General features: G+C 35.9%; 2 protein-coding genes across 3 annotated transcripts in view; both read left to right on the forward strand.

Moving 5' to 3' along the window:
- Nucleotides 1–7,466, forward strand: part of MEOX2 (mesenchyme homeobox 2) — a 68,028-nt gene extending 60,562 nt beyond the window's left edge. Inside the window, exons 3-4 of one of the 2 annotated variants that reach the window (XM_064575196.1) lie at nt 545–778; nt 4,074–7,466. In XM_064575196.1, coding sequence (XP_064431266.1) covers nt 545–778; nt 4,074–4,298 — 459 coding nt within the window. In that variant the 3' untranslated portion in view covers nt 4,299–7,466. The remainder of the gene's footprint in view (nt 1–544; nt 779–4,073) is intronic. The other variant, XM_045864617.3, reaches the window with a different exon arrangement.
- Nucleotides 7,467–9,419: 1,953 nt separating this feature from the next.
- Nucleotides 9,420–18,311, forward strand: part of AGMO (alkylglycerol monooxygenase) — a 377,885-nt gene continuing 368,993 nt past the window's right edge. Inside the window, exon 1 of the mRNA XM_045864618.3 lies at nt 9,420–9,678. The gene's annotated coding sequence lies outside the window, so the exon portion shown is untranslated. The remainder of the gene's footprint in view (nt 9,679–18,311) is intronic.

Consider the following 18,311-nt stretch of genomic DNA (forward strand, 5'->3'; position numbering starts at 1 on the left):
CAATATTTTATAGTATATTTGAAAATAAATCTGGACACACTGACTTTTGATATTTTTCCATTTTTATATGTATCCATCATGTATTTGTTGCTGTTTTTTGTTCTGTTATTAATTTCATGGCATTCTGGTATCAAATACGTAATTTAATCTCTAAAGGAAAATAGCATATAATTACTGTATAATTATCAAATGCTTTCACATCCATATACATGTGTGTGTCTTTATTCATATATCCATACATGTACGTAGGCGTATATAGCTACCATTGAAAATTATGAAAGCCTTTTATCAGTCTGTTTAAAAAAAAAAGTGAAGTGGCAAATTTTCACATGGTCACAGAAAACAACACAAAATAGCCTCTACAACTTCTAAAATCAATACCATATTCTTACATTTTTCTCATTTAGAATTGCACATAACAGGTTTTATACTGTTATTATAGAATTACTGTACCCCTTCTCCCAGAAAAGGAAATAAGTGTAGATTTTAAAAGAAATCTATTCCTCCCATTTTCTGCTAAGATTATTTTGACTGAATATTTCAGCTCTTGGTGACAATGATGATGATGTGTTTCTTCCATCTGGAATTATCCACGGAGAAAATGTCCCTATGGAGAATCTTGAAAGGCTCATTATTCCAATATTACAAATATGAAAATTGGGGTAGAGAGAAGTATAATTTTCTCAAATTCACACAGAAACTCAGAAGTGAAGCCAGGAGTAGAGCCCAACTCATGTGGAAAAGATCTAATGCAACATGCAATGTCAAGCTTGCAAAGGTAATTAAATTGAGTAGTATAATTACCTAAATTATAGTACAGGAAATAGTGTCATATTTACGAACCTAATTATATCGAGTGGGAGAATTACATGAATGATAGTAATCATATGGATGGAGTTCACATACTTTATATGCTTTACTTCTCTATTCTAAGTACTTAAAAAGTAGGAGTTTGAAACATAACAGGAACAACAACAACAAAAGCCCAGTCTGAATCCAAACCACCCCAGGTTTAAATTCTGGCACCCCATTTTCCCCTCTGTGTAATCCTAAACAAGTTACTTAACCTTTGAGTCTCAACTTCCTCATCTAAAAACCAGAATAATGTCAAAGGTATCTGGAGAAAATCATGACTATTAGAAATAGTTCATAAACAACACCTATAGTATAGTTGCCCAGCCTTAAATAGGTATATAATAAAAGGCAACTACTGATCGTTTCACTATTAAGTAACAGTAACACATGAACACCCATCAGCTAGTTTTTGTTGTTGTTGTTTTTAAAGTTTACTTATTTATTTTTTAGTAATCTCTACACTCAACATGGGGCTCGAACTCACAACCCTGAGATCAAGAGTCGCATGCTCCACTGACTGAGGTAGCCATGCAGCCCAATCAGCTAGTTTTTAACCAATCTTCTTTTATTACATTTTCTGAGTTTTTAATCAATCTTTTTCAACATTTTCTTATTTTTTAAATTGTCAAATGGATTAATATATATTTAGAGTAATGTATATTTATAAGAGTTCAATTATGGCCTCATAGGCCAATGAAAATCCAGAGTTGAGAAATGTCTTATTTATTTGTTTGTTTGTTTGTTTATTTTTGATGCGAACATCTGAGGAAACTGTACTACTTTTGATGGAGTATTGTGATTTGAAGACCACTAAAATAAATACATTTTTGGAAATTTAATAGATTTCTCGTCACCTTCTCTTTAGCACTGTGCATTTACAGAAACTGATACTGGTTTTTAAATGAAAATGGAGGATATTCAAAATATTCCTGAAGTAGACTAAAACAGAACTATTTCTACCAGATATAAAGACTTATTATGAAATTTAATAATTAAGACTGTGATTTTGTCATAGAGTTAGAAAAATTGAGTGCATCAATAAAGCTGTACATACATGGAAACTTGATTTATGACGGAGTTGAAAGAGTGATCACTGGAAAAACGGTGGACTCTTTAATAAATAGTTTTGGGCAACTTGTTATACATATGGAATAAAGAAAATTTAGATCTTTTCTTTGAATTTCATGAATTATTTCATGAATTAAGCACTTCAATTTGAAATGCAAACCTCAAAACTCTTAGAAGAAGACATAGAAGAATATCTTAATGACCTTGAGAGAAAGAGGGTTCTTAATGAAGATGTAAAAGTGATAGCAATTGATAAATTTGAGTATATTAAATTTTAGGGTTTCCAATCATCAAAAGGCACTTTAAGGAAAGGAAAAAGACTATAAATTGAGAGAATATAGTAGCAGCCATATAAGTGCAAAGCATTAATTTAGCATTCAGAACATTTTCTAAAAGTCTGTAAAGAAAAAATTAAAAAGAATTCAATGCAAACAAGACATACCAGAGGCATTTCACAAAAGAAGATTTAAGCATCATTTTAAAGAAGTTTTACTTCAGGGATGCCTGGGTCGCTCAGTTGGTTAAGCGGCTGCCTTTGGCTCAGGTCATGATCCCGGGGTCCTGGGATTCAGCCCCACCTCTGGCTTCCTGCTCAGCCAGGAGCCTGCTTCTCCCTCTCCCTCTGCTGCTCCCCCTGCTTGTGCTTTCTCTCTCGAATAAATAAATAATATTATTTTAAAAAGATATTTTACTTCATTAGTAACCAGGAAATGCAAAGTAGGAACATGGTAAGATAACATTTTTAGTCACATTGGAAAAAAATTGGTAACTCCAAATAACTCCAAATGTTGATGTAGATGTGGATCAATAACAACTCTTACACAGTGGACTGTATGTATGTATGTGGGGGGTAAATTGATGCAGCTTTGGAAAACAGTTTTTCTGTATTATCATGTTAAGTTGAATGTTCATATACTCTGCGACCCATTGATGCAATCCCTGGATATACACTCAGAGAAGTTCTATCATATTTTATCAGAACACAAATGTGAAAATGTTTATAGCAGCATCATTTATAAAAGGGGGAAAAAAAAGAATTCAAGTGCCCACAGACAGAAGAATGGATAAACTGTGGTATATTCAGACAATTGAATAGTATATGATCATAAAGAATGAATGATTAAAGTCTCTTGAATCAATATGGGTAGGTCAAGAAGACTGTAGTTAGACAGTCCGTTTTGATAAGCCTAAAAGACAAGCAAAATTAAACAGTACTTTTTCAGGTTACATGTGCACAAACTGTTGTCTATGTTTGTTTGCTTGTTTTATATAAAGGTTTAGAGATGATAAGCACAAAATTCAGGCTTGTGGTAACTTTGAGTGGAGTAGACAGATCAATGCAATGTAAAAGCACCACTTAGCTTAATAAGAATAAACAATGATGAGAAATACAATGTGAAAGGAACGTAAAGTTCCTCCAAAACAAGAAGATGAAATGATGCCAATTTTATTCTGGTTCTGAAAATAAATGGTCATTTAATGCTTATTTATTTATTTTTGTTTTGTTTTATTATATATACACTTTAGTGTATTAGGCAAATTCAATTAAATTTTAGAAGGAAAACATGTCTACAAAGCTTAAGTGAAATATATATATATATTATATAGTTGGAAATATAAAGTTTCTGAGGTGAACTCACACTGAGGTGGTGTGGTCATATAAAGCTTTGTGAATGCAATGGCACAGAATGGTCCTTCAAGATGTAGCTTCCCCAACAGCTGAGGATGTTTTAAATTGGTTCAGGTATTGACAGCTAGATGTCAAGTCAAAGAACTTGAGAGGAAGAAATGTTTGACCAAGATAATTATTAAAATGTTAGCTGATCTTCATAGAAACTCTTTATAAAGCCAAGTACCTTTGAGCAACCCCAAATGACAGAGTTCTTTCCCATCTATTCTTTTTATATTGCAAGTCATAAAATATGAAATACAGTACTTTGTATGCATCTTCTGAAAGTTTAAATCACTATCATAAATATGGGATCTGGTTAAATTCAGTGCTGGTTTATTTTCATATTCACTCCTTCACAGTGTCCTTGCCTGTCTTCGAGGGGCTGTTTGTACGTTGGCGACCCAAAAGGAGGGAAAAAATGCCATTTCATTTTCTTTCTTTTTTTCTTTCTTTTATTTGTTCCTTTTCTTCGTTAAAGGTGAAAGTCTGGTTCCAGAACAGACGAATGAAATGGAAGAGAGTAAAAGGAGGACAGCAGGGAGCTGCCGCTCGAGAAAAGGAACTGGTGAATGTGAAAAAAGGAACACTTCTCCCTTCGGAGCTCTCGGGGATTGGGGCAGCCACCCTCCAGCAGACAGGGGACTCTCTAGCAAATGAAGACAGCCACGACAGTGACCACAGCTCAGAGCACGCACACTTATGATGCACAGCGAGGCTCAGCTCTCTTCTCAGGAAAGAAATGGTGTGATGGCAAGCCTTACTCAAACATCGTTTACACAGAGAGAGGACTATGACAGTGATTTTTTAATATTATTAAATTCAGCCATCTCCAGTCTGTTTTTCATTTTCTGATTTATAGAGGGTTTACACTAAGTGCCACTTATGAAAGATGCTTCCTCAGTGAAGATGGAGGTGAACTTGCTTTGACTATTCCAGATATGTTGGTCGTGTGTGTGACAGTAAGCAGGTATGTTTGCTTTTGCTTGCACTGAAAATTAAATTGCTATCAAGAGCAAACTATGAGACATTTTAATTCAAGATGCCTCCAGAGTGAAGATGCAGAAGATGAACTTGCTTTGAACATTCCAGATGTACGAGGTCATGAGTATGACAGTGGGCAGGTATTTGCTTTTGCTTGCACTGACAATTAAATTGCTATCAAGAATAAACCATGAAACATTTTATCCTGAATAGCCACAGTGCCTGAAATCACTCTTAAGTGGATAAAAAATGTATTTTAACTCTGTATATATTACCCTTAAGTCATTTTCCTGTCTTCACTAAGTTTAGCGATGCATTCATATTAGCTGATGAAAACAGGCACTCACGATGACAACCAGAACCAGCTTCCTGTCTGTTTATACACTTTGTCATCCCAGAAACAATCAGCACGTGCTTACTTGTGTTCAAGTAGAGGAAAATACATTAGCGTCTGATAGGACATATTCTTGTACCACAGACAAAACAAATCTTATGTTGCATTTTCTATCAACTGCTGCTAATACATTATTATAAAACTTACCTAGCTCCTCAATTCTTCCTATCTTATAGCTTGACAAAAAATTTAGGATCATAGGCAAATCAGTTAACTTACAGAAAGAGCTTTGTTTGACAGACTTTGTCTGATTTTATTTCTTTAAAATGCTAGCTATTATATGATTTAATTAACAAGAAAAATGTTACCCCTTGATTGGTGATGGCATTAGACAAGTTGCAAAGCAAAATTGATTCCTCAAGTTGGTAGAAGATAAAATTCTGAAAGTCTTCAGATGAGATTCAGTAAAAGCATTATTTTTTTCATATATGATGTATTCATGCAGAACAACAATCTTTGTATTTTGTAAAAAAAAAAAAGTGTTTAATAAATGATCCTTTGTAAATAATTTTGGTCTCCCTGCTGTGATTTCCTAAATTTTTACAGGTTTTAATGTAAATACTTAAAGTCCCAAATTCATCTGCACTTGTGTATATCCAGATGATCATAATAAATGAATCATCTACATTTTTTCTCTGGTTTCTGAATTTTTTAACTGTGAAAAAAAATAAATCCTTGGGTAATCAAAGAGCATCTAAGAACACATATGTATTAAACCATTTTCCTGATTTGAAGAATATGCCAAGTAGATTTTTATGTTTTATGAAATTGAAAATAAAAGGAGAAAAAGTAATACTATTTGCCACGATGAGGTAAAGGGAACAGTTACACATTTTGAAACTTCCATATAATAGATATGAATCCATTGATTGTTCCTAAGTTAAAACATCCAGAGTTTTTGATGTGAAAATAAGCTAAATAGGCTAATCCAAATTCTTAGTCCTAATGGAAATTACCAATGTAAGAAGTTAAGGATTATACTAATGTATTTTGTTTCATGCATGGTTGCACATGCATTAGAGATCTAAGTCCTACTGATAACTTTATAACACTTTTTCATTTGTTCCATATTGTAACCTAAAATGTTTAGAAATACCCAGAAGCTCCCTCTCCCCCCTAAGTAATCCAAAATAGAAACAGAGAAAACTAATCAGTAAAAATTTCCAAAACCTCATTATTTAATTTCAATTGCTTTAGAATGGTGAGATTGACCAAAAAAAAAAAAAAAAAGATTTGATTGATCTCAATTTACTTAGTCTAGCATGATAGAGTATTCAATAAATTTTAAAAATTAGATTGTTTATATCACTTTTTTCCTTTGTGTAATAAATTTTATCACAGCAGTTAGCAACATTTCTAAATTAACTTTGGGGGTGAAGACCATTTACACTGACACCTTCCAGGCAAAAAACAAACACTCTTCTATCAATCACTTGAATGAATACAAAGTATATTTGTACTGATGACATCTACTTGGGTGGACTGACTTTCTTTATTGTAAGATTTAAATTCAAAACATCTTGACAAATTGGAGAAGTGGGAAGATATAAATCGAATTGAGTTCAATAGGGACAAAGTGGAGGATAATTCATTGCGGCAGGAAAATAATTTCCAGAAATAAGAGGAAAAGACTGCTTAGGAGTAGCTAAAGAGAGAGCTAAGGGTTGTGGCCAAAGAGAAAGAGATAAGAATTACAATTTTGTATGATAAATGAAGTAGGAAAAAGTGATTCTGAATAGATATGACAGGAAATGTGAGGCATTTGTATTGTGGACTTTATTAGAGAATTGTGAGCTCCTCTAAAATGATGTAATGAAATTTGACTCCAGAGACCATGAAGAATCACTAGGCAGGAAGGACCACTGGCTGACCAAAAGGGGGCATCATTTTATTCATAATAGATTAAAATGATCACCATATTAAATGCTGGAACATGTTAGCACAATGATAACACATCGACAAGTAAACAAGCAGGCTAGATTAATTTTAATTAGAACTTGCTATCTTTCTGGAGTATTTTTGTATTCTTCCATCTAAAAAGTGGCACACAGGTTTGCTAGATAATAACTTAACATCATTCTAGAATTAAAATCCTCTGAGGAAATTTAAGATATTCTCACGTGCTATCAAGTTTAATTTACTCCAGATATGGCAAAATCTGAAAGAATTCTACTTGTTTTTATTCTACACTAGGACCCTGGCTTGCCATGGTATCTTTTCACATAATGCCCTTTTCATGTATTTCTGTCTCAGACTTGTAGCTCTGTGGAAATTTGTAATATCATGAAAGTACCTTTCTCTGAAAATAGTATGGAATCATGGTGAGAGCGATTTTTCCAGCAGGATTCAGAAGGATGAACACTACGAAGTTTTTCCAAAAGCTGATCCACATATTTTAACTCATTATTAACACGACCCCAATTACCCCTTATTTCCCGTATTTACCTAGGGTTGTCAGCATATGTTTTCCCTTTCAGAGACCTAAGACCTAAGTCCCAGCCCCCTCCTTTTTTTTAAAAGAACTACATGCACTCAAAATAACACCAACACAGTTTTAATACACTCTTGAATGATTACATAAAATAAATGTAGTAATGACTCATAAAATTCAGTAACAGCTTTTCTTAGGATAATGGGATGAGATTAAAGGGCAGATAGAAAAAGTAAATTATAAGAATAAATATTTTACGTTTTTAATACTACTTGTTTCCAATCCTTTTTAAAAATTACTAGCTACTGGTTTCCAATAACCTTTTTAAAAATTACTAGCATAATTATAATGGCAAATGCTAATTTTCTTCTTAGGAAAGTTGAGAAGAAACTATGGAACTAAAATAAAAACAGTAGCAAGACAGTAGAGTATCAGGTTAGTGACTAGAAATATTTATTATAATATGTTTTCACCTTAATTTCTAAATATACTTAGGCTGATGATTTTTAAGAATAAGTCACTTATAAGTCACTTATGCCATGACTTATTTTCTAATAAATTTCTAATAAAGTGTCATTAAGAAAATTCAGTTAATATTTAAGGTCAGTGGTAGGTAGTTTACAATGCTATCAAGCATGAATACTTAATTGGTGTAGTTCTTTGAACCATTTGGGGGATACTGTAATTATATTTTCTTGGCAGCTCCTTTTGTTTTATTTTTTCAGTAAAATGCAATCTATAAATAAAAATAAATTCATAGCTATTTAGAACTTAACATTTAGTTTGATATTCAAAACATTCCAAGTCATATATGCATATTAGGAATGTGCAGCATTGATTTGCAAGAACAAAGTGTTATAAGAGTATTTATAAAAGTTTTATAAAAGTGGGGTTTCTCATTATGTTTCCCTATTTCCTACCTAAAGCTGAGGAGAATATTGAAGAACAGCCGTTCTCATGGATACCTCAACATTTCTGCTTTCAGTTCTTGCAAAATAATGCTAGAGGTAGTAGACAAAGGAATAAAATGACTCCAGAAAAAAGATCTGCAAACCTATATACGTATTTCAGGATTTAAATATGGTTTTTCTTTAGGTAATTCTCTATTATATATTTTTATAATATTCTCATCTTAACATTTAAAATGGTTAAATATTTTAAGGGTACAGTTTTTCTTTTATAGCTTATTTTTCTCCTCAATAGCTTTTATTCAAATCCAGTTTCAAACCACAGAAAAGAAAACAATCAAGAAAAATTTTGATTGTATCACAATGTATCCAACTAGCTCAGTAAATTCCCATTAAAATATTGTTTACTATTGTTAAAGATGGTTTCCAGGGGCACTAGGGTGGCTCAGTCAGTTAAGCTTCCAACTCTTGATTTCCGCTCAGGTCCTGGTCTTAGGGTCCTGAAATTGAGCCCCATATCTGGCTCCCTGCTCAGCAGGAAGTCTTCTCGAGATTCTCTCTCTCCCTCCAGCCCTCCCCCCTCTCTTGTGTGTGCACACCCTCTCTCTCTCAAATAAATAAATAATAAATAAATAAATAAATAATAAAATCTTCTTAAAAGATACGATTTCCAGCAAAAACTTCCAAAAAGAATGAATTTGCAAGTACAAATTATTATCATACCCACTTCATATAAGGAGAGATACAGTGATTTGAGTAAATAGTAATATCAGGTTTGGGCTGTACTTCATATTTCTGTCCCTTATGAGCAAATGAACTGCTGTAAACAGATTTAAATGAAAAAGGAATCACGTGGCTTAGGAATAATTACACTCTCCTAAAATTATTTAAACATAGATTGTGTTTTTTCATATGTGTGATATTGATAGTTGAAAACATTAAATATTATTTCGTTTTTTATGTTTAGTACAAATGTTAATTTTGAAAATACATCACTACTTGACCAGTTCGATGAAATGTCGCACCTACATTATGTATTTAAAATCAAACTGCTAATGCTGGTAAATTATTTGCATGGCTTTCACTTTCTTGAGGGCACGGTTTAATTTTCTTTGGATTTGCCAACATTGTATTGTACGTTGATTTTCTGATATTACAGAATTAGTACAGTAGGCCCCCCTTACGCGGTTTTGCTTTCCGCAGTTTCCAGGACATCCCGGCAGCTTCGGGTCTGGAAGCAGATGCTCCTCCTTCTGACGAATCATCAGAAGGTCAATAGTAGCCTAACTTTACCTCAGAGTGCTTACGTCACTCACCCCGCTTGTCTCCTTACGTAGGCGTCTTACCATCTCCCGACGTGGCAAGAAGGGTAAGTACACTATAGCAAGATGTTTTGAGAGACGCTACATTCACATAACTTTTATTACAGTATACTGTTAAAATTCTTCTATTTTATTATTACTTACTGTTAATCGCTTGTCAGGCCTAACTGACAAGGTTGAAATTTACCACAGTTGCGTATGCATAGGAAGAAACATAGTATATGTGTAGGGTTTGATAGGGCAGTTTCAGACATTTACTGGGTGTCTTGGAATGCAGCCCCTGTGGCTAAAGGGAGACGTCTGTAAATAAAAGAACTTATTCAAAGTAATTTTACCTTAAATTTTCTTTCTTTCTTTCTTTTTAAGATTTTATTTATTTATCTGACAGAGAGAGACACAGCGAGAGAGGGAACACAAGCAGGGGGAGTGGGAGAGGGAGAAGCAGGCTTCCCGCCGAGCAGGGAGCCCGATGCGGGGCTCGATCCCAGGACCCTGGGACCATGACCTGAGCCGAAGGCAGACGCTTAACGACTGAGCCACCCAGGTGCCCCTACCTTAAATTTTCTTTAAATGATTTTTCCAGATTACCTTAGCAAATATTTGGTTAATGTCGATTCAATTCAGTTCACTAATTCAGTCAACAAATATTTGCATACTAATTATATGTAACGCTCTGCTCCATCATTTTCTTTACAGCGTTACTGATTTTTGTTAGCATATTTCTAAACCTTAAATCACATTTGGATTGATTGTGTATTCAGCATTTTTGTGTACTTATTCCATTTGGTCAATGCAGAAACTCACTTATAGCCCCTGAGTGCTGGGTAGGGGCAGACATAGCTGCACCTGGATCATCTTAAAGAGAGGGAGCACTTAACAAGGCCTGGCTGACATTTATGACCCACCATTTCTGTGTTTTCAACTATCATTTTATTTCTGCCAGCAGATTTTCAAGGTACTGTAGCAAAACCCATGATTCTTACCATTTACACTCCATATTTGGAAATTTATTTTGATCACGGATGGAGGAAACAAAGGCAAAAGAAGAATTTCCTTACTACTTATGCCCCACTGACAAGTCCTTGAAACAGGCAGACTGTCATTCTTCTAGGGACTCAGCTGCTTCAATGTTAATACTTTGCTAAGGGCAAGAGGCAATCCTAGCCCTCCTCCCAGGATCCTGTTAGGCTACTCTAACATATAAAAATTCCTTTGGAAAATCCCTTTATCTCTCTTCCCCAAGAATCATTTTGGCAATCATCCCCCAAGCATATGACCCACCGATATACATCGAAAGGGTCTCATGCCTCAGGGTTTATTAAACAGTAATAAATGACCTTTTCCCAACAATAGCTAGCCCTGTCAAGGTCCTGGAAACCTTACTTCCAAAATTTCTTAGAGACTTACTCTATCCCTAACTCTTCCCAACTTGAAAGTATATAATGGGCCACTCCTCATGACCCCGGGGCACCTCTTTCTGTCCATGGGTCCTGTCCCCGTGCTTTAATAAAATCACCTTTTTGCCCCAAAGATGTTTCAAGAGTTCTTTCTTGGCCATTGGCTTCAAACCCTAACATCTTTCCTACATCACTAGTTATTATTTTATTGCTGTTTCTTTGAAAATACGTATATTTTAAAAGTTTGTTAGACAATTACATGGAATTTTACTAGGTCATAAAAGTTTCTCGTAAGTCATTCTTTTAGAAATTTGAGTACACCTCTAGTTTTCTGTGTTATTCTTGCTAATCAATTTTATAAAAGATAATTTTAAAGGTGTTCAAAATAATTTTGATGAACATGTTCCAGGTTAAAGAAAGGTCATCTGCAGTTAAAAAATTCATGAATAAAGCCATACAAAACAGTGATTCTTTGTCAAACAACATTTGACATTGTAGGTGATTCCCTGGGCAGGAGGTTAGAAGAATTGGTCTTGTACAGAGCCCACTTAAACCTTTAGGGAATCCTGACTCATGAAAATAGCTGTCCTCCTTGTTTCCTTTCTTCTGCTGTAATCAATTCTTCACACAGAAGGAACCAGAGTGGTTCCTTTAAAATGCAAATCAGATTAATAATCGGTTCATGGTGACTTTGCAAATGTAACATTTCAGGTGAAAGCTGTTGTCCATAATGAAACACTTGTAGACATTTTAAAAAGGCAATCAGATCATGTCCCTCCTTTACGCAAAACACTCCAGTGGCTTAGAATATGTGCTGCCGAAGCGAGCACTCCAGTGGCTTAGAATAAACATCAAAACCCTTACCTGGGCTTCAAGACAGTCAGATCAGACCACAAACTGGAGACCCCTCTTGTCTGCCAGTCCTTCCTCTGCATGGCCTCAGCTCCCATCACTCTTGCTTCCTGCCTACCCTTGGCCACGCTGAGTACTCTTCTCAGTTAGGTCTTGCATTCCCTGGTCCCTCTGCCTGGAATGCTTTTCCATCATATTATTATCTTGGACTTATTCCTTCATTTCTTTTAGGTCTCTACTTCCTCTTAGGCAACCCTTGATCTTCTTAAATAAAATGGCACTACTTGTCACATTCTACCCCTTTAAGTAATACTGTTTTTTCTTGTTAACTTTAGGTAACTTTCTTCTTAGCTCCTCTCTTTGTTGATTTCAGCCTTCATGAGAGCAGGAACTTTGCTGTGTTCATTGCTGTGTCTCTAACATCTTGAACAGTCCCTGTATGCCCCACCACCAGCCTCTATCTTGAATTTTTGTGAATTAGAAAATGGCACTCCTGCCTCAAAATATTAGGATGCTAACACCTGGTGACCATAGAGATCATTGTAAAACTATATGGTTCTTGTGAGGCGAAGGACACCCCCTGGAGATATGCAGTGCATAATGTGCACAGTTATGAACACTGACTCTGCTCTTGACAGGTTGTAGCAATCAGTAAATATTTGTTGAATAAATCTCTTCAAAGAAATACCTGTAAATCTCAATTACTTGGAAAATGTAGCTCTGAAATATGTTTTTAATGGCCATTATCAGGGTGTCACAAGCCAAAACAAGTTTGGTTGTAGTCTTTGAAATTGCGCAAAAAATGTATCAAGTCAGATGAGACTAAATAGAAAAGTTAAGGAGAATAGGCTTTAACAGATGCTCATTTATGGTTTGAGAGAAAAGGGAAATTTTTCCTTTTGCTCAGATGCCTGTCTTGAAATTCTCACAATTTTTTGCAGACAGTTTGGCTGGCTTCCAAACATACATTGTTGCTTGTCTGGTATGAGGAATGCCATCTGTGCAGTATGGAAGTCCTTTTTCAGAAACGGACTGCTAATTATGCTCTGGGCAGGTGCTGTTAAAATGAAATCAGGTGTCAAGCTTACAGTGGTCTAAAATGAATATGTTTCACTGAAAAAGAATGGCATAATATTGTAAACTGGAATTTAAGCATGGCATATAAGCATTCCATTTTGGGGGTGTTGCAAAGGTCAGATTGCATAGCAAAATTTTAAGATTTTCCAACTACTTCTACCATCAATAGTGAAATAAAGCTTTACATTAAATCAGTGATATAGGCTACATCAAAGTTATAATTTTCCTACTAAAATATCTTCCCAGTTATTTTTTCTGAAAAGTCCATGAAAGAACAGTGAATGAAAAGTATAGCCACCAATTCCAAAATACATAAAGTAATTTTGCAAAATTAGTCAAAATTAGGTTTAAATAATTATTAAATGGAACCCATTTATTATCAGGATAAACAGGCCTCAGTGGAGGTTTTTAGCATCCTCCTGGGCAAAATGACCAATTTATTTCCTTTAAATACATTAATTAAAAGGAAGTTTTACAGGCTTTCAGAGTTTTACCACACTCATGATGACACATTCATTTGATACAGTGCTAACTCATATAAAGCAAGGTAGAAAAACCTCAGACAATTTTTAAAGTATGCGTATAGGGATGTCTACTACAATAAAAAGTCTTCATTAGCATTATAAGAATCTAAATTTGTTATTGCTTATTGTGTGTGACCTATCTGCTATTTGGCAGTATAATTAATATGTTATATTATTTAATCCTTACAGCATCTCTATTAGAGTCAATTATCTCTGTCCTAGGCTACAGATGAGATAATTGTGTTCAGTAAATTGAAGTGTCTTGCCTAAACTCACATGACACTAAATGGCAGAACTGGAGCTCATAATTAAGGCTTTTGAACCCCAAAGACTATGTTTTAACTATTTCAGAAGTAGCCCCTCCTCAAGGCAAGTATATTAGGTAGAAGGATTTCCCTTATTAGCTCATCTAGTCTCGAAGGAAATGACATTAGCATAGTAAAATCTCATAGTTTACATACTACTTGGTTTCAGCTAGAATTTCAGCCTCTGTAGCCATGACAAACAGTGCCACAAACAGGAAGTTTAAAAGGCTTCTCCTTCATCATGAATTTAGTGGATCTGTTAAAGCCAAGGAACTTAAAAGCAAGAAGCTTATTCTAACCAATTCAATTGCTCAGTTATCTTGTTTCTCCTCCCACAGTGGATTAGGATTACCAAATAAGATGTGGGAAAGATTATTGCCAGACACAGGGCTATGAACCGGAAGCTTACATATCAAAGGAGAGTGCAGAAAAATAATAAAAAGTAATTTGGAGCTGTTAAAAGATACACGGAGGCACATTAAGAATTATAAGGGTTTATTTGAGCAAGAAGTGATTCAAATGGGGTAATTGCAAACTGAAAGTGGTTAGGAGCACTCTCCTGACAGGAGCTGGGGGGAGATACTTTTACAGAGAAGAGAAGGAAATAAGGAAATTATTGATTAGTCATCGGTTAAATTCCAGTTGGCTGTTTGTGATTGGATGGCCGGAGCATTTTGATTTTGTAACCTGGGGGCACTTACAGGCTTAGGTTTTCATTTGCTTACTTATATAGGCTGTCCCAGGATCGGAGCCACATCAGTCTAATGGCCTCGAAGTTTAAGTAATTTAACAGAGCTAATTGCAGTTAGATGAAAAAAATCTGTGTTATGGTATGATTTGGTTATTAAGGTGTGTTAAGACAACAGGCCCAAAATGAAGTGCTAAGCCCTCTGTCACCACACTGAGATTTAATTACAGTTTCAGTTTTCCCAGAAATGAAATCTTAAACCGGTCAAAAAGGAATCACCGGATGGGCACTAGTTAGGTAACCTGCCTGATAGATCCCTGCCATCTCCTGAAGGAAAGTAACTTTGCAATAACCAACCTGCTTTTTCACCTCATGTAACTTCCTTATTCCTGCTCCCTTCTGCCTATAAAAGTCTTTGATTTTATATGGCTCCGCAGAGCTCTTTTCTGTCTGCTAGATTGAATGCTGCCGGATTTGAATTAAATTTTGATCAAATAAACTCTTACAAATTTTAATGTGCTCAGTTGATTTTTTTAATAGCTCTAGGGTCGGAGGAGGAAACTGAAGGAGACCCCCAGTGGGCTTCCAGGAGCAATGGGCATCTAAAGACAGGTAGCTGCTGAGCCCCCTGAGCTCACTACTCTCTCAGCCCCTGGAGGGCTGGGTAGGTCTCTCTCAGGTCCTGGCTCCTCACTTTTTGCATTTAGTGCTTTCGGACCTTGAGTATTTCTTTTTTTGGACTGGGTCCATAAGCTGGCCAGAGTCAGCATGGGTCCAGCTTAGAAACCACATGGGGTCTGGTGTCAGACTGGGTCCAACTTAAGCTGGAATTGGGTTCAATATGAGGCCTCTGATAAGTAATATTTTGTTTTAAGGCTGAACAAGCAGTTTAACCTTAACAAAGTTAATCTTGAATTACAGTAGCCACAGTGGAGAACTTTTTACCTAGATATGCTTATCCATTTGTAAGGTGCCCTAGAGAAAAAGGGGTCTTAGCCAAGCACTCACTATGAAGGGTAGATGGGAAATTATTTTTCCTTCTGTACAGTTTTTGGTGACCAGGATGAGACCCACTGAGACACCCTACTTGTTCCAGAGCCTGCCAAGGGCATCCTGGGAAAACTGTAAAAATCAGCAAAGGGTGAGAATTCTTACCAAAGCCAGTTCTCCCAGATCTCTATCTGTGCTGCCAGGTCAAGAGAGAAAGGTAAAATTTTACATTGTTCCTTTCATATTGGCAGGCAAAAAAACATTAGATCTTTCAATTGTGACTTGTGATTTTGCTTTCTGGTACTCATCGGTTGTTCATCCTTTCTTTGTCTAATCATTTGTCTCATTTCGTGTCCTAAGAACTTGATCTTGCTGCCTAATTAGGGTATATGGGTTCTTGCCTGTGCAGGCAGATCAACCATCAGGTTGGTGGCTCCCAAAATATGGGCAGATAGAGTTTTGGGTTGTACTCCATTTGTGGTGAGGATCTAAGTGACTGCTGGGGGGGGGGGGGGTGGCAGTTGTCTAAATCTTTCTTTCTTTTGGTTATCTTTGGGTGTAGCTCCGGATATTAGAAGGGTAGCACCATTTGCATCTCTTTGGGGATGCCTCTTGTTTATGTTGGATTTTTCAATACTGACAGGAATATTTACTCTTTGTCTCAGCTGAAATTGGACAAAATACTTGAAAGAATTTTTTTTTTAAGTTTTTATTATTTGACAGAGAGAGACACAGCAAGAGAGAGAACACAAGCAGGGGGAGTGGGAGAGGGAGAAGCAGGCTTCCCGCTGAGCAGGGAGCCCGATGTGGGGTTCGATCCCAGGACCCTGGTATCATGACCTGAGCTGAAAGCAGATGCCCAGCACCCGAGCCACCCAGGCACCCCTTGAAAGAATTTTTTGAAGTAGCTCTATGGTCAGAAGTTGGCCAAATTGGAAGCTTATATTCAGAACCTGATAGGAACTTTTTTTTTTAGTTCTTTTCCCCTAAACTTCGATGAAATTATGGACCTAGAGAAAAAGAAAAATATTCTGAAGCCTTTGTGGAAGGATTTACTAAAACATTACAAAGACACAGAGTTCTAAATCTAGAATATAGGAATCTTTTGACTTCCATCTTAGTTGAAGTTCTTCTCCCTGATACAAAGAAGCAAACTGAGGATAATATAGTTGGATAGGTGGGTTAGCCAAAATATCATTCAGATTGCAACACAGTTCTTTGAGGAATTAAAAATAACTCTACTTGTCTAACAAATTGAGTCTTTATAAGGACAGAAATGCAGCTCTAGAAACAATTCAAAGTCCACCTGTCCTTTTTACCAGTCCCCAAACCTCCGCACTCATCTTAAAAGGCTTACAGATATTATAAAAGATCTGGATTTATGTATGTATGTATGTATGTATGTATGTATGATTATTTAAATTCAAGTTAGATAACATATGATGGATTGTTGGTTTTAGGAGTAGAATTTAGTGATTCATCACTTACATAGAACACTCAGTGCTCATCCCAACAAGTGCACTCCTTAATACCCATAATACCCATCACTCATTTAGTCCATCCCCCGCTCACCACCCCTCCAGCAACCCTCAGTTTGTTCTCTTAACTATAGAGTCTTGTGTGGTTTGTCTCCCTCTCTGTATTTTATTTTTCCTTCCCTTCCCTATGTTCATCTGTTTTGTTTCTTAAATTTCACATAGGAGGAAAATCATATGGTATTTCTCTTTCTCTGACTGACTTATTTCACTTAGCATTAATACACTCTAGTTCCATCCATGTTGTTGCAAATGGCAAGATTTCATTCTTTTTGATGGCACCCCCCCCCCCATCTTCTTTATCCATTCGTCAGTCGATGGGCATTTGGGCTCTTCCCATAATTGGTCTATTGTTGATAGTGCTGCTATAAACATTGGGGTGCATGTGCCCCTTCAAATCAGTATTTTTGTATCCTTTGGATAAATACCTAGTAGTGCAATTGCTGGGTCATAGGGTAGTTCTATTTTTAACTTTTTGAGAAACCTCCATACTGTTTTCCACAGTGGCTGCCCAAGTTTGCATTCCCACCAACAATGTAAGAGGGCTCTTTTTCTCTACCTCCTCACCATTACTTGGTGTTTCTTGTGTTGTTGATTTTAGCCATTCTGACAGGTGTGAGGTGGTATCTCATTGTGGTTTTCATTCATATTTCCCTGATGATGAATGATGTTGAGCATTTTTTCATGTGTCTGTTGGCCATTTGGATGTCTTCTTTGGAAAAATGTCTGTTCATGTCTTCTGCCCATTTCCTTATTGGATTATTTATTTTTGGGGTGTTGATTTTGGTGAGTTCTTTATAGATTTTGGATACTAGCCCTTTGTCTGATAAGTCTTTTGCAAATATCTTCTCCCATTCTGTCAGTTGCCTTTTAGTTTTGTGGATTGTTTCCTTCGCTGGGCAGAAGTGTTTGTTTTTGTTTTTTTTATCTTGATAAAGTCCCAATCATTCATTTTTGCTTTTGTTTCCCTTTCCTCTGGAGATGTGTCTAACAAGAAGTTGCTGCAGCAGAGGTCAAAGAGGTTGCTGCTTGCTTTCTTCTCGAGAATTTTGATGGTTTCCTGTCTTACATTTAAGCCTTTCGTCCATTTTGAATTTATTTTTGTGTATGGTATAAGAAAGTGATCCAGTTTCATTCTTTTGTAGGTAGCTGTCCAGTTTTCCCAACAACATTTGTTGAAGAGACTGTCTTTTTTTTTTTTCATTGGATATTCTTTCCTGCTTTGTTGAAAATTAGTTGACCATATAGCTGTGGGTCCATTTCTGGGTTCTATTCTGTTCCATCGATCTATGTGTCTTTTTTTTCATCAGTA

The sequence above is a fragment of the Mirounga angustirostris genome, unplaced genomic scaffold (genome assembly GCF_029215605.1).
Source record: "Mirounga angustirostris isolate CCGP_5_RB_7025 unplaced genomic scaffold, mMirAng1.0.hap1 SCAF_12, whole genome shotgun sequence".
Lineage (NCBI taxonomy): Eukaryota > Metazoa > Chordata > Mammalia > Carnivora > Phocidae > Mirounga > Mirounga angustirostris.